The 13,199-nt window shown below is 34.0% G+C and overlaps 1 protein-coding gene across 1 annotated transcript in view; it reads right to left on the bottom strand.

Moving 5' to 3' along the window:
• The window catches only part of LOC145300245 (cytochrome P450 3A4-like), a 61,268-nt gene extending 48,528 nt beyond the window's left edge, over nucleotides 1-12,740 (bottom strand). Inside the window, exons 1-2 of the mRNA XM_080144468.1 lie at nucleotides 12,279-12,740; nucleotides 1,364-1,460 (exon numbers count right to left, since the gene is read on the bottom strand). Coding sequence (XP_080000594.1) covers nucleotides 1,364-1,460; nucleotides 12,279-12,349 — 168 coding nt within the window. The 5' untranslated portion in view covers nucleotides 12,350-12,740. The remainder of the gene's footprint in view (nucleotides 1-1,363; nucleotides 1,461-12,278) is intronic.
• Between the last annotated feature and the right edge of the window lie 459 nt (nucleotides 12,741-13,199).

Genomic DNA, 13,199 nt, shown 5'->3' with positions numbered 1-13,199 from the left:
CAGGAAAACGGAAGACAATTCCACAGGCATGCAGTTCTAAGAAAGAAGCTTTGTTCATGGAATCTACGTTTAGGTTTAGGCACAGATAAAGAGTTGGGGGAATTATTGATAGTGTTTTCAGCTAGACGAGTGTTTCTTGTGAAAGTTTGGCGAGGGGGGACCATAGACGGGAGCTCAGTCGAACACTTTCCATGAAAATAACGATACATCAGAGACAAACTCGCAACATCTCTTCTGTGAGATAGAGGTTGCAGGGAAGAGAAAAGGACATCTCCTACAAGGCTACGAAGTCTATTTTGAACATTATCAAGGCAGGATAAGTCCTTTCTAGCAGCTCCTGCCCAGATGTGGCAACAGTACTCCATCCTTGGATATACCTGGCTCTTATATAGATAGAGAATTGCATTAGCAGTGAGATATCTACTGGATCGATAGAAAGATCCCACCATTTTTCAAGCAGCCTTGGCAACAGATTTCAGAGCACATTTCATTAAAGTACTCGACAAATAAGCACAAGGATGTGATATTGTGGCGATGGGACAAAAGTTGACCAACAGTGTAGGACCTCTTAGATTTGAGACTTTTTTGAACCCTGTCTAAGAGTGAGAGACGAGTGATTGATGCACCAGCCCAAATAATGGTAACAATACTCCATGCACGGCCGAATTGTGGCTTGGTAAAGATATAGGATAATCTCTAGTTTGTGTAACGGTAGAGGGACCCACCTTATTTGCAGCAGCCTTGGCAATGTCCTTAATGTATTTGTTCCAATTCATGTTGCCTGTGAATGTTAGGCTGATTAGTTTGAAAGATGGTCTCAGAAGTAGAGCGTTAGTTTTATCCTTTTTGTTTACTTTTTAGGAAAAATACAAAATAATCAGATTTCTTTCTCACATTTCTGAATTTTTTGAGAGGAGGCATGTCAGGTGTAAAAGTCGCTATGTTTTAGGAAGAAAAAAGTGGTTAGATCTGCACTGTAAGGTTTCAAATTTTGGAATTTAGTTGGAAGTAAGTTTACACAAATTATAAAAATGATTAAAATATCAGAGAACCCTAGGGGGTATAATTTTTAAGTTATGATTAAAATTTGAACTAAATTCATCAACTAATTTTAAGTTCTTAGAAACGTAATATTTACGAAACTAAGAGATTACTGGTTTCAGTATAGTTAATCGTGAGTTATCCATTTTTAACCAGATGTAGATTTTTTTTTAAATTTTGATATATTGTCATTATGACTAATTAAATTAATACAAAAAACACCGAGACGTTGTTTTTTTTTTAATTCAAGATTAAGTACTTTCTTTTAAATCTCGATATTTTTTTTTTAATCAAGTTTTTTTTTTCTTTCCAAAATACTCACAATCTTGCTCATTTCAAAAAGATTTCCAATAAAAGTTGTTGGTTTGGGACCTTTAATTCCATATTGAGTGAAAAAGCCAAAAGATTTTCTTCCATAACTGTAAAAAGAAAAAAAAATGATTTAAATACATATGATTTATGAACAAAAAAATCGATTAAAAAATTAAAAGGAAAATATTTTCCTTAATTTTTTTGGGGGGAAGGGGGAGGGGAGATAGTTTTTTTTATAGTCATCTTCTATAATATAAATCTCACCTGTCTGTTTAAATGTATGTATGTATGTATGTATGTATGTCTGCTTAAAACTTTCGACAGAGGCGGTGGATTTTCACAAGATCGGTATCATTTTGAAGCTCGACCCATCAGACGACAAATATAAAAAATTGGCTAAAAACATTTATTCCTTCACCCTCAACTTGGCACTTTTCTATAAGGAGGGATCGCTTTTTTTCGCCGATATTTTCGAAGGTCATCCCCTCTTTTTGACTGACTAGCCTTGATTTAACCCTTCGATACTTCCGATTTGGCAATGGACGCAACGACAAAGACGTCATTTTTTTTTTCACATTCTTTTTCTCCTTTGCAGTATGGGTTCGAGCCTGCCTGCCTACTACCACTTTTTTTTTTTCTTGTTCAACACACACCTCCAAACACCCGGGCAACGCCAGGCACCCAAGCTAGTAACAAATAATCACAAAAAAAAAAATTAGAACTTTAGATTTTAATTATGATGATACGACAGTGTTAAATACAAAGTCAGGTGTAATTTTAAGAAATCAGCACACAAGCTGAATAGTAAGCTATTTGAGAAATTTGCTGTTTAGCGTTCATCGAAATTGCATTACGAGCCAATTGCCACAAATGCCATCAAGAGACACCTAATACCTCCAGAGAATAATTGAAGATCTGTTCATAGCATCTCCCCTATTTTTAACTATTAACCAAACTACACATATTAACTTTTCACTAACATCTTTCCAATGTTATGAAATGCAAATGTTTTGAATTACGTTAATGTTAATTGAAATTAATAAAAGTGGTTAATTGTTAATAACGTAGTGATATCATTTCATTTTGACAAGAGCGCTTTTATTTCAGCAAGCTATATGCAGGTTATGGCTTATGGCAAAACCGAGCACCTATTGCTTTTCGACAGGACATGCACAAAGATGATGATCACGGGCATCATCTGAGGCTGTAATAACAATCATCCGACCAATGTGCAGCAGTGAAACTAGCCAAACCATAACACCAGGAATTGAACTCCTAGTTTTTTTTGTTTTTGTTTTGTTTTTTTACATAGGCATCACCATATATCAAGGCTCAGAGAAGACCACTCGAGAATAAGGGTTAAGAGAGTACAGTAGTCAATTGGACAATATAGTAATCGATAGTAATGGAAATTCGGTAAATTTGTCAACTTAAGTGGAACGGCTCATCAAGAACTTGTTTACATTGGACTTGAAGACAATCATATTGTAGTCAGCTGGGAAAGCAGGGAAACGGAAGACAGTTCCACAGGCGTGCAGTTCTAAGAAAGAAGCTTTGTTCATGGAATCTACGTTTAGGTTTAGGCACAGATACAGAGTTGGGGAATTATTGAGAGTGTTTCTTAAGAAAGTTTGGCGAGGGGGGACCATAGACTGAATCTCAGTCGAGCACTTGCCATGAAAATAACGATAAAGCAGAGAAACTCGCAACATCTCTTCTGTGAGATAGAGGTTGCAGGGAAGATAAAAGGACATCTACAAGGCTGCGAAGTCTATTTTGAACTATTAATGCAGGACAAGTCCTTTCTAGCAGCTCCTGCCCAGAATTTTTTTTTTTTTAATGGAAATTTAATATTTCGATTTTCATTCTTATTCTAAAGACGATCTATACATTTAATATTAGGCTAGCAGGGTAACTATGTAATAGAGTACGTGTTGGCGCATGTGAAAATATCAGCAGTAGCTGTAGAATAGCTGGCTTGTGAATATATTAGCAGCAGTAGCCGTTAAAGCACATATGCAAATTAGGAAGTGTTACAAGAAAAAGAAAAAATACATCACGTAGTCGAAAAGAGAAGCAAAGTGAGCATCAGGAAAGATAGACCACTGGTGTAGCTAGTGGGGGCGGCACACCTGAGGGGGCGGCATTTTTAGAGGGTAAAAATAGAAAGTAGAATAAATAAATAAAAATAAACAAAAGTTAACAAAAAATATGAAATTTTATACCAAAAAGGTTGTAAAAAATCGGAATTTTGGGGGGTATCGGAATCAGAAAAAATATGTCCCTATTTTCTGAGCGTCAGGGGGGGGGGCATGGGGCGGCATTTTGAGATGGTAAAAGGGGAAAATCGAAAAAAATGCTAAGAAAAAATCTGAAATTTTATATCGAAAAGGTTGTAAAAAATGGGAACTTTTGTAGTTATTGGAATCGCAAAAAAGTGTCCCTATTTTGCGAGCGGCATATGTCAGGGGCGGCATTTTGAGAAAGTAAAAATAGAAAGTAGAATAAATAAATAAAAATAAACAAAAGCTAACAAAAATATGAAATTTTATACCAAAAATGTTGTAAAAAATCGGAATTTTGGGGGATATCGGAATCAGAAAAAATGTGTCCCTATTTTCTGAGCGTCGGGGGGGGGGCATGGGGGCGCATGGGAGCGGCATTTTGAGATGGTAAAAGGGGAAAATCGAAAAAAATGCTAACAAATTCATACTTAAAGGGGAACTTTCATATAAATTTTTATCGAATAGGTGCGAAAAGAAAGTTGGATATTTGGGTGTATATACACCGACATCAAAGAGGAAATAACATTAGATGCGAAAGTTTGAATTCATTAATTTTATTACTGTCCAATTCATGAGGCTAAGACTTTGAAAGTATCAAACGTTTGTTTTTGTAGCATACTTTTTATAACTCCTTGTAAACTTTACAATTGCTAGCTGGGGGATCGGATAAAATCACCCCGGACAACCCCCACCATCTACTTAAAACAAAAGGAAAACAGATAAAATCTCAAATGAATAAAAAGTATTAAAAATCAGTTTTCATATTTTAATTTTAATTTAATTGAATTTAGGAAAATTAGATACCGTAGAACTAATTTTCGCAAGGTATGAAAATTAAGCAACTACAGAATAAATGTTAACAATAATAATGGACCAGTTTTCCTACCTAGCAAAAAAAATGGACGAATTTTCCATTGGCTAATTTTCCATGGACGATTTTTCCGGACATTTCATTGAATTATTTCGATTATCGATCATCCATATTTATCAAAGACATTTCAATACAAAACCTATCTAATGACACTGTCAGGTGCATAAAGTACCTTCATGTGAAATTGCATAAAAATCTACACAGCCATTTTCGAGTCGATAGGGAACGAACACAAAAAGTTTCTTTTATATAACAGAAGAGATATAGATGACCACAGCACTAGTTGGCCTTTTTAAACTCTACTTCCTGACATCTTAAAACTACAAATGCAAATACCATAATTTTTTGCTTGCTTTTTATCGTCTTTATTAATTTTAGGTTTTGTGTTTTTTTAGATTATTTTTCTAAATTTCTATTCATAAATTCTATTTTTATTTATCTTTGTCCATACGAAGGCAAAACTAGACACAAGGTCGATTTAATGCAGAAAATTTAACTCAAAGACAAAATATTCCACACAAATTATGACCAGGAAGAGGATGGATGTTCGTGACTACTTTTGTATTGATCCAGAGTGTTCACTTTTGGAGAACTGAATTTCTCATGTTAAACCGCAAGAACTTGTCCTCCTAGCACAATTGTAACGAGTTTTCCTTTCTTCCTCCATGTGCCAAACATCAGATGGAATTTTCATAAATGTAGCTTCTTTTCAAGAACATCCTATCTGTGGAAGACATTACTAAGGAATTGATTCCTTACAGGCTATAACATAACCATCGTTAAATTCGATGTCAACAGTTGATATTTTTTTTTAAATTTTAGGTTATTGCTGTTTAATCACCTTTTTAAAGTATTCTGGACGTGAAAATCAAAACTACTTGAATTATGCAATATAAAAACAATCCTTATTGATAATAGATTCCATAATTATATTGTTAATGTATGATTCGAAACTTTAAAAATATTACTACTAATAATAATATCCAATATATTAACTCTATCAAGCTGTATCACTGCAATTAAACGTGCTCAAACTTTAGGTGAGATGAAAAAACCTTTTAAAATATTATACATCGATATATATCTTCTGTTAATAGTATTGTTGCCACATATGGGATGGTGCATCTACCACTAATCTCTCCCTCTTGGATAGCCTCCAAAAAAGAGTCTCCAATCTAATAGATCCCGCTTTGTCAACTAGGCTCCAACTGTCCCATCACCACAATGTCGCATCCCTGTGCCCGTTTTACAAATATTTTAATGGAATATGCTCTGATGAACCTGTTGCACTTGTGCAACCCCTCGATGTACATATCCCCGACAAGCTCGCTTAGCAACAAAATTACACCCCTTCAATGTTGAGATCGCTAAATGCCAGAAAGATTTTATAGATTCTTCCCTCGAACAACTAGATTTTGAAATACCCTTCCTGCTACTTGCTTCACTGACTGTATAGATAGGCAGAAGTTTAAATGTAATGTAAACCAACATCTTGTTATCTTACTTAGGCATAACCACAATTAGTAACCCCTTATGTCCAAGTGGCAATATGCCTTGTTTGCAGTGAAGGCGAGTTAAAAAAAAAAAAGATAGAGACTGATAATATTACATTCCGAACGTAATTTTTAAGTAAAGGTAAATAATATATATGACAGAAATCCACCGTTTCGTTTCATTTTTCAGTTCATGTGATAACTTTTGGAATTTTATTCAGGTTCACATGAGAAAAATGTAAGGATTTGTTTTGCAACAAACCGAGGTGAGAAACTCGAAAAATAAAAATAAAAAAATGAAAATACTGACAAATTCACTATTTCGTTTCAGTTTTCAGTTCCATGTTTTCATTCTTAAATCAACATTGAGGCAGACTTATTTGTTTTTGCGAAAGCTATTGGTCAATTTTACCAAGTTATGATAATATTAATTTATATTAAAGTTACATACCCGAGGGGAGGGATAATTCTGTGGCGCGCTTTGGAGGTACTTAATGATTTTTGGAAAATTCACTGTTTGGATGACATCTATGGTTTATTTTACATTTTATTTTTAATCCAGAAACAAAATTGGAATTTACTTTCAAATCCATTTTAATTGCTTCCCCATCAGCAAAGTTTTAGTATTCGACCATAATGCATCAGTAAGTGTGTAAAAAGATGTTGATAAATGGCCTCTCAAGATTTCTCAAACTGAAATAGATTTTTTTCTGCAATAATCGCCCTAAATTCTCGACCCAAAAATGAAGAGCCACTGCTCAAAATAACGAGGTATTACAAAAATGCTGACTGGGAAGCCAGCAGGGATCTCATCAGAGATTCCCCATGGGGAAATATCTTCTCTTCCTGCTGAATAGTGTGAAAATGAGACCACTGAATGGTTCAAAACTGCTATTGAAGCACATGTTCCCACACGGAAATTCTATAGCAAGCCCCACTCTCCCCATTGGTTTACTTCTACTTGTGCAGCTGCCATTGCTCAAAAGCAGCATGCATACCGGAGATTTCAGACAGAAGTTTATAGAAGCTAGAAGTAATTGTAAGAGAGAAATAGTGACAGCTAAGACAGAATACACTGAAACCACCAGAAAACGCATCGAAGCACATAAATTAGGAACCTGTGATTTTTGGAAAATCAGCAACAATGTAGTAAATAATCGGCAATCAACGATTCTCCCACCATCAAACAATCAGGAGTTTGTTTGCATGACAACCGAGAAGGCTAACATATTGCCAGTCGGTTTGCCTCAAACTCCACATTGGATCCGGCACACCACTCCCTCCCTGACTTTCCTTTGTGGACACACTAGATGATCTGAAAATCATGCCTTCTCAGGTGCATGGTTCATAAAAACCTAGTCACCTCAAAAGCATCTCATCCCGGCTGTGCTATTAAAAAAAAAATGCTTCGTTGAGGTTGCTCTAGTTCTTTCCAAACTTTACAACAAATGCCTTAACAAATCTTGCTTCCCTGACTGCTGGAAAACTGCTTCTGTGGTACCAGTTTTCAAGAATTCTGGCGAAAGAACTGACCTATTAAATTATCGCCCCATTAACTTCCTCCCGCTTTTCACCAAATTATTTGAATTCATAATTAATCAAGCTCTTTTAACAAGGTATAGCACGATGGTCTTCTAAGGAAAATCCGATCATATGGTATCACTGGAAGAATACATAATGTAATTAAATTCTTGTTAAGAAAGAGAAAAATCCAGGTTGTCCTCAACAGTCGTACATCTAAACAATATGATTTAAATACCTCAGGGGTCTATCGTAGGACCTTTATTATTCCTAATATTCATAAATGACCTCCCTGATAAAATTGTTTCAGAGGTATATTTGCTGATGAAACCACTCAATATAATAGGCATGAGGGGGAAAACAAATGAACACATATCTAAGGAAATGGCAGAAACACTAGCTGAAGACCTCTAATCTGTAGTTGAATGGAGACAAAAATGGATGGTCACATTCAATACTGCCAAGACTAAGCTTGTTTCCTTCAATAATTACAAGAAACCTTCTCTACCACCAATAACAATGGCCAAGAACACATTACCTGAAAGTACTCCCTTTAAACTCCTTGGCCTAACGTTCACAGGGAACATGAACTGGAATAGATACATTGAGAGCATTGCCAAGGCTGCTGCGAAAAAGGTAGGCTCTCTACCATGCTAGAAAGCTACTTACATCTGAAATTATCCTGTACTTCCATAAGGCTATCATTCGCCCATGTATGGAGTACTGTTGTCACATTTGGGCTGGTACATCTGCTACTAGTCTCTCACTCCTGGACAGAGTTCAAAAGAGTCGCCAACCTGATAGGTCCTGAACTGGCAGCTAAATCCCACCCCTTCCTTTCTTGTTCTCTTTCAGTGGATGAGCAATCCTTCACGACGGAGACAATTTTTTTATTTTTGTACCTTTTCTCCACGTTAAAAAACGACCCTGGTGTCTAACTCTGTCCTGTGGGGAGGCATTGTAAATAGGTACTTCAAAGTGACACTTCTTGTTTGGGGTGAAAATTTAAAAAAAAAAAAAAAAAAAAAAAAAAAAAAAAGGCCTTCTACTTCAATAGTTTCTTCCTCAGAACTGCAAGACTTTGGAACTCCCTTCCGGGATTCTGCTTTCATGCAAAAGTTAAAGTGTAATGTGAACATTTTGCTACTCAACTCCCTTCATAGTATCCCTGCAACTTATGTCCCGGATAGTAGCCCCTACTTCAAAGTGACACTTGGCCTTTTAGCCAAGTCTCCCGCCCTCGGCACAAATGAATTATTGTATCATCATTGTTATCTTTTTTGTTTTTACACATAAATAAAAAATGATTTAAACAATTGGGTTTTAAGTAGGACGTCTCCCAGTACGAAAAAGTGAATGTGGTATTATGGTGAAAGAAGATACTAGCTAAGAGAAACTTTTGTTTAGTTCTGGAGTGATAAGGTTGACCAACGACCCCACATTTTTCCCCTTTTTCGAGTTGGCCTTGTGTCTAAGTTTTTTGTTCAGTTGGAACTTACATTGTAATTTTAGCTTGAATAAAGAATTTAATATCTCAAAGTGTAGTATCTGTTCTTCAGATGCTGCACTTCCATTTCTTGTTCTCTTTCAGTGGATGAGCAATCCTTCACGACGGAGACAATTTTTTTTATTTTTGTACCTTTTCTCCACGTTAAAAAACGACCCTGGTGTCTAACTGTCCTGTGGGGAGGCATTGTAAATAGGTACTTCAAAGTGACACTCCTTGTTTGGGGTGAAAATTAAAAAAAAATAAAAATAAAATAAAAATAAAAAAAAATAGTTACATTATTTTTGTCAGTTAAAGGTAAGTGATAAAATCCATAACTAAACAATGCGATTTAAAAAAATCTGTAGAGGCGATAAAAATGGTTTTATGTTGTCCTTTAGCATTATTAAATGACAGTAAATGAGGAACCATTTCGAGTTAAAATCAAGTTAGTATTACGCATGCAATCTGAAGATGAAACACGTTTGAAATATTAAATATGCTAAAATGGAGTCTTATGAGACTTGCTTATGGAGCCATGTTTTTGTTTATGTTTGTATTGCTAGAGGCGAAAATATTAAATTAAACCATTTCTTTTTAATTTTTTTCCACCCTATTAATAGGTCATAAGAAATTGAGCTTCTCATGAACCCTTTGTCTTCCTGTTTATAGCCACGTTTTTGTGTTGACAGTGTAAGACGAGAAAAATTAAAGCATCAAAAACGCGAACCGTAACTGACATGTGAAACGAAAAATAGTAAAGAAAAGAAAAGAAATTCAGTTATTCTCAATTTTGAATACAAATGTTGGTGCTAGTGCAGAGAGTGCACTGATCCGCGCTATTTTTTAAATCGTATTTCCAAGTTTAATTAAAGTTTTATATGTTTTTAATTCAATTGTAAGGGTAAATTATAGAATAGATACAAAACACGTTTTATTTCAGTTTCGCATTTTTTAAACTTTGAATAATTTCACGTGTAATTATTACAAAAAGAAAAAAAACAACTATGACTTAATGTGTAAGCAGTTTAAATAAAACTATTTCCTTTTATTTCCACTTGTGCTTTTATTTCTTCAATTTTGAAGAATTACACAATTTTGAATGGAAATATAAAATAAAGTGATATATCGTAAACTGCTTCAGCAATTTCTGGGACTGACTCCATGTACTCCACTTTGCGCATTCAATTTTTTCGCGCGCAATTTAAACTCCAAAATGTTCTTAATATCATTATCAAGGTAATCGTGAAGAAAGAGAGAGCCTGTTTCCTCCGTTTGACTATAGATGGTGTTACAGTCTGTCCACCCAGTTACGGAAGCACAAAATGTATATAATGGCACCCTTGAAATAAAAATAAATGTTTTTGTTATATCTTAATTTTAAACATGTTTTTTGGTTGTTTTTTTGCAAACATATTTACGTTTGTTTTTTTGTTTTCTGTTGTTTTTGCAAACATATTTACATTTTTTTGTTTTTGCAAACATATTTAAGTTTTATTTTTCCAAACATTTACGCTTTGTTGCTTGTTTATTTTCAAGCATTTACGGTTTTTTTTGGGGTTTTTTTTTTAAATATTTTTCTTTTTGAAAAGTTTGCCTATGCACTTATTGTACCGCGCTATTTTTTAATAGTAGTTTCAAGTAAGAGTCAGGTTTTACAATATCCTTTTTCAAATATATAACTCGCGGAAAAGGTAAAATAAGTGCAGAAAAATTAAGAAAAAAATGGGGGGGGGGGTCCATAAAAAAAGATAAAAGAAAAAAAAGTTCATTTTTTTATTATTATTATTATTATTATTATTATTATTATAAGAGCGTAAAAAATACTCGCGGACAAACGGTTGTACCCATAAATATGTTTAAAGGAAAAATATAGCAAAACTATTTAGTTTATGCTTACAAAAAAAAATGTAAATGTTTGAAAATAAACAAGCGACAAAACGTAAATGTTTGGAAAAATAAAACTTAAATATGTTTGCAAAAACAAAAAAATGTAAATATGTTTGCAAAAAAAAATGTTTAAAATAAAAATATAACAAAAACATTTATTTTTATTTCAAGAGTGCCATTATATACATTTTGTGCTTCCGTAATTGGGTGGACAGACAGTAACACAAACACCACCTATATTTAAACGGAGGAAACAGGCTCTCTCTTTCTTCACGATTACCATTATCACTTATCGCTTATACATGAATTTTATTCGAAGTTTGTAAAATCTGTTTAAACCGTCGATTTCATTATTTACAAAAAAAATTTAAAAAATTCGCTAAGATGTAAGTGTTGTAGCTGTTATGATATTACACTTCATCTGTCCTGTCCTCGGTCAGTAAAAAAGAAATCTTTTTAGACTGAGGCAGTTTTAATTTTTCTCCCAATCTAGAATACCGTCGGGGGGGGGGCATTCTAGATTGACTGCTATAGTGGGGAAACAAGCAAATAGGAAGTGAACAGTTGTTTGGATCAAAATGTGAATAATCACGTATTTTCTGTAACAATTTTGAACCAGTTAATTTTTAAGTAGGGGGAGGGAATCAAGTAATGTAATTTACCGAAAACGTGAATCAATTATGGGCAACAGGTTCACGTTTTGAGAAAAAAAAAAAAAAAAAGCAATAGCAACTGTCAACAAAAGTTATTTTTACCATCGCCCAGGCGACTTGATTTCTTCTTTCTTTACAATCACACAATCACATTAAAAAAAAATGTGTCACAATTACAAAAAGTTTAATGCTTATTTTTCTATATGAATAAACGCGAGAGGTTTTTTGTTTTTGTTTTTTTACAACAAAATCATAAATGAAAAGTTTATTTAAAACTTTTGTTTAAGTCGCGAACTTTAGGAAGCGATAGCGAACCTATGAAGCCAGCTGGTTTAAATAATAATAAAAAAAATATATACGTAAGTTACGTAGAGGCGAGAAAAAAAGGCACATATCACAGAATAAACAGAGATTAAATCAATAAATAGCGACAACAATGAATTGAACGGATTTAAAAATGAAAACAAAAATTGATGTAAATATTTGTAGTGGGGTCACTGGACTGGGGTAGTTGAGATTGTAGAATACGGATAGCAACAAAAATTAGTTTTAATTAAAAACAACAATTCTTTAAAAAGAGAAAAAAAAAATTCCTTTGAAAAGAAAGACGCAAAACTTTACAGAAAGTCGGGCGAAAATGAAAAATAAAGCTGTTGATTTAAAAAAAAAAAAAAAAAATGTTTCGTTTACTTGACCGGATAGATAAAATAATAATTTCGAACTTACAAATAAGCAGTGACTAAAAAAATCGAGATGACCAACAGAAAGTTGGGAATAGAAACTCCGAAAACATCCATCTCGTATGTCGAATTCGGTTTTGTTGTTCTCGTTGGCTTAATTTTTCTGTAAAGAACTCCTTCCGTGTGCGCGTTATATATACACAGATACGCACGCGCGCAAATGAACGTGTCTTTGTATAACACGCACTACATGCACACACAGGAGCGCCGAACTACGATCCGACCGCGCGTACAACACGCACTTAAAAACTGAACGGACGCTGTTGTAAATGAAGCATTGCTTCATTGAAGCAATACTTCAATTTGATGAATCATCTTCCGTTAGTAAACTAGCCTTTGGAGATAAAGGCGTGGCTTAATATCACTAAACAAAAAAAAATGAAACTGTTTTTATGTAAAATAAATATAATAAACTGTAGTATTTTCTTTTTTCTTTTTTTTTTTGTGTGAATTTGTTAATTAACACCCTCCGCTTATCCGCTGAGCCTCCCCCCCCCCAAAAAAAATAGATTCTACTTTTTAGGCAATTACTTTTGAACTTGGCGGAAAGAAGGGAAACAAAAAGCAAAAAATATTACTTACTTATAATTTAGAGTGGTAGACCAGTTTCGTATATAAATTTAACGTAAAATGATCCTCTATTTCTGGACCATTCTAGTTTTTTTAGGAAAGTGGAGCAAATTTTGTTACCACCAACCCTAAGTTAGAATGGAAAGATCATAAAACTACATATAATCACTTTAAAATTTCCTCTACTATCAAAAAGAAAAAGCACAGAATTTATTTTCCGTAACAAAAACAAATTGTTAACTACCCCGATGGAATGAACCTAAAACGGGGGATCATTTTACATTAAATTTATATGCAAAACTGATCACCGACTCTATTATCTATAATAATTTTCATT

Source organism: Euprymna scolopes, chromosome 2 (assembly GCF_053919585.1).
Source record: "Euprymna scolopes isolate OS-2025 chromosome 2, ASM5391958v1, whole genome shotgun sequence".
In the NCBI taxonomy this organism is placed as follows: Eukaryota; Metazoa; Mollusca; class Cephalopoda; order Sepiida; family Sepiolidae; genus Euprymna; species Euprymna scolopes.
This window is presented reverse-complemented; position numbering and strand designations above follow the sequence as displayed.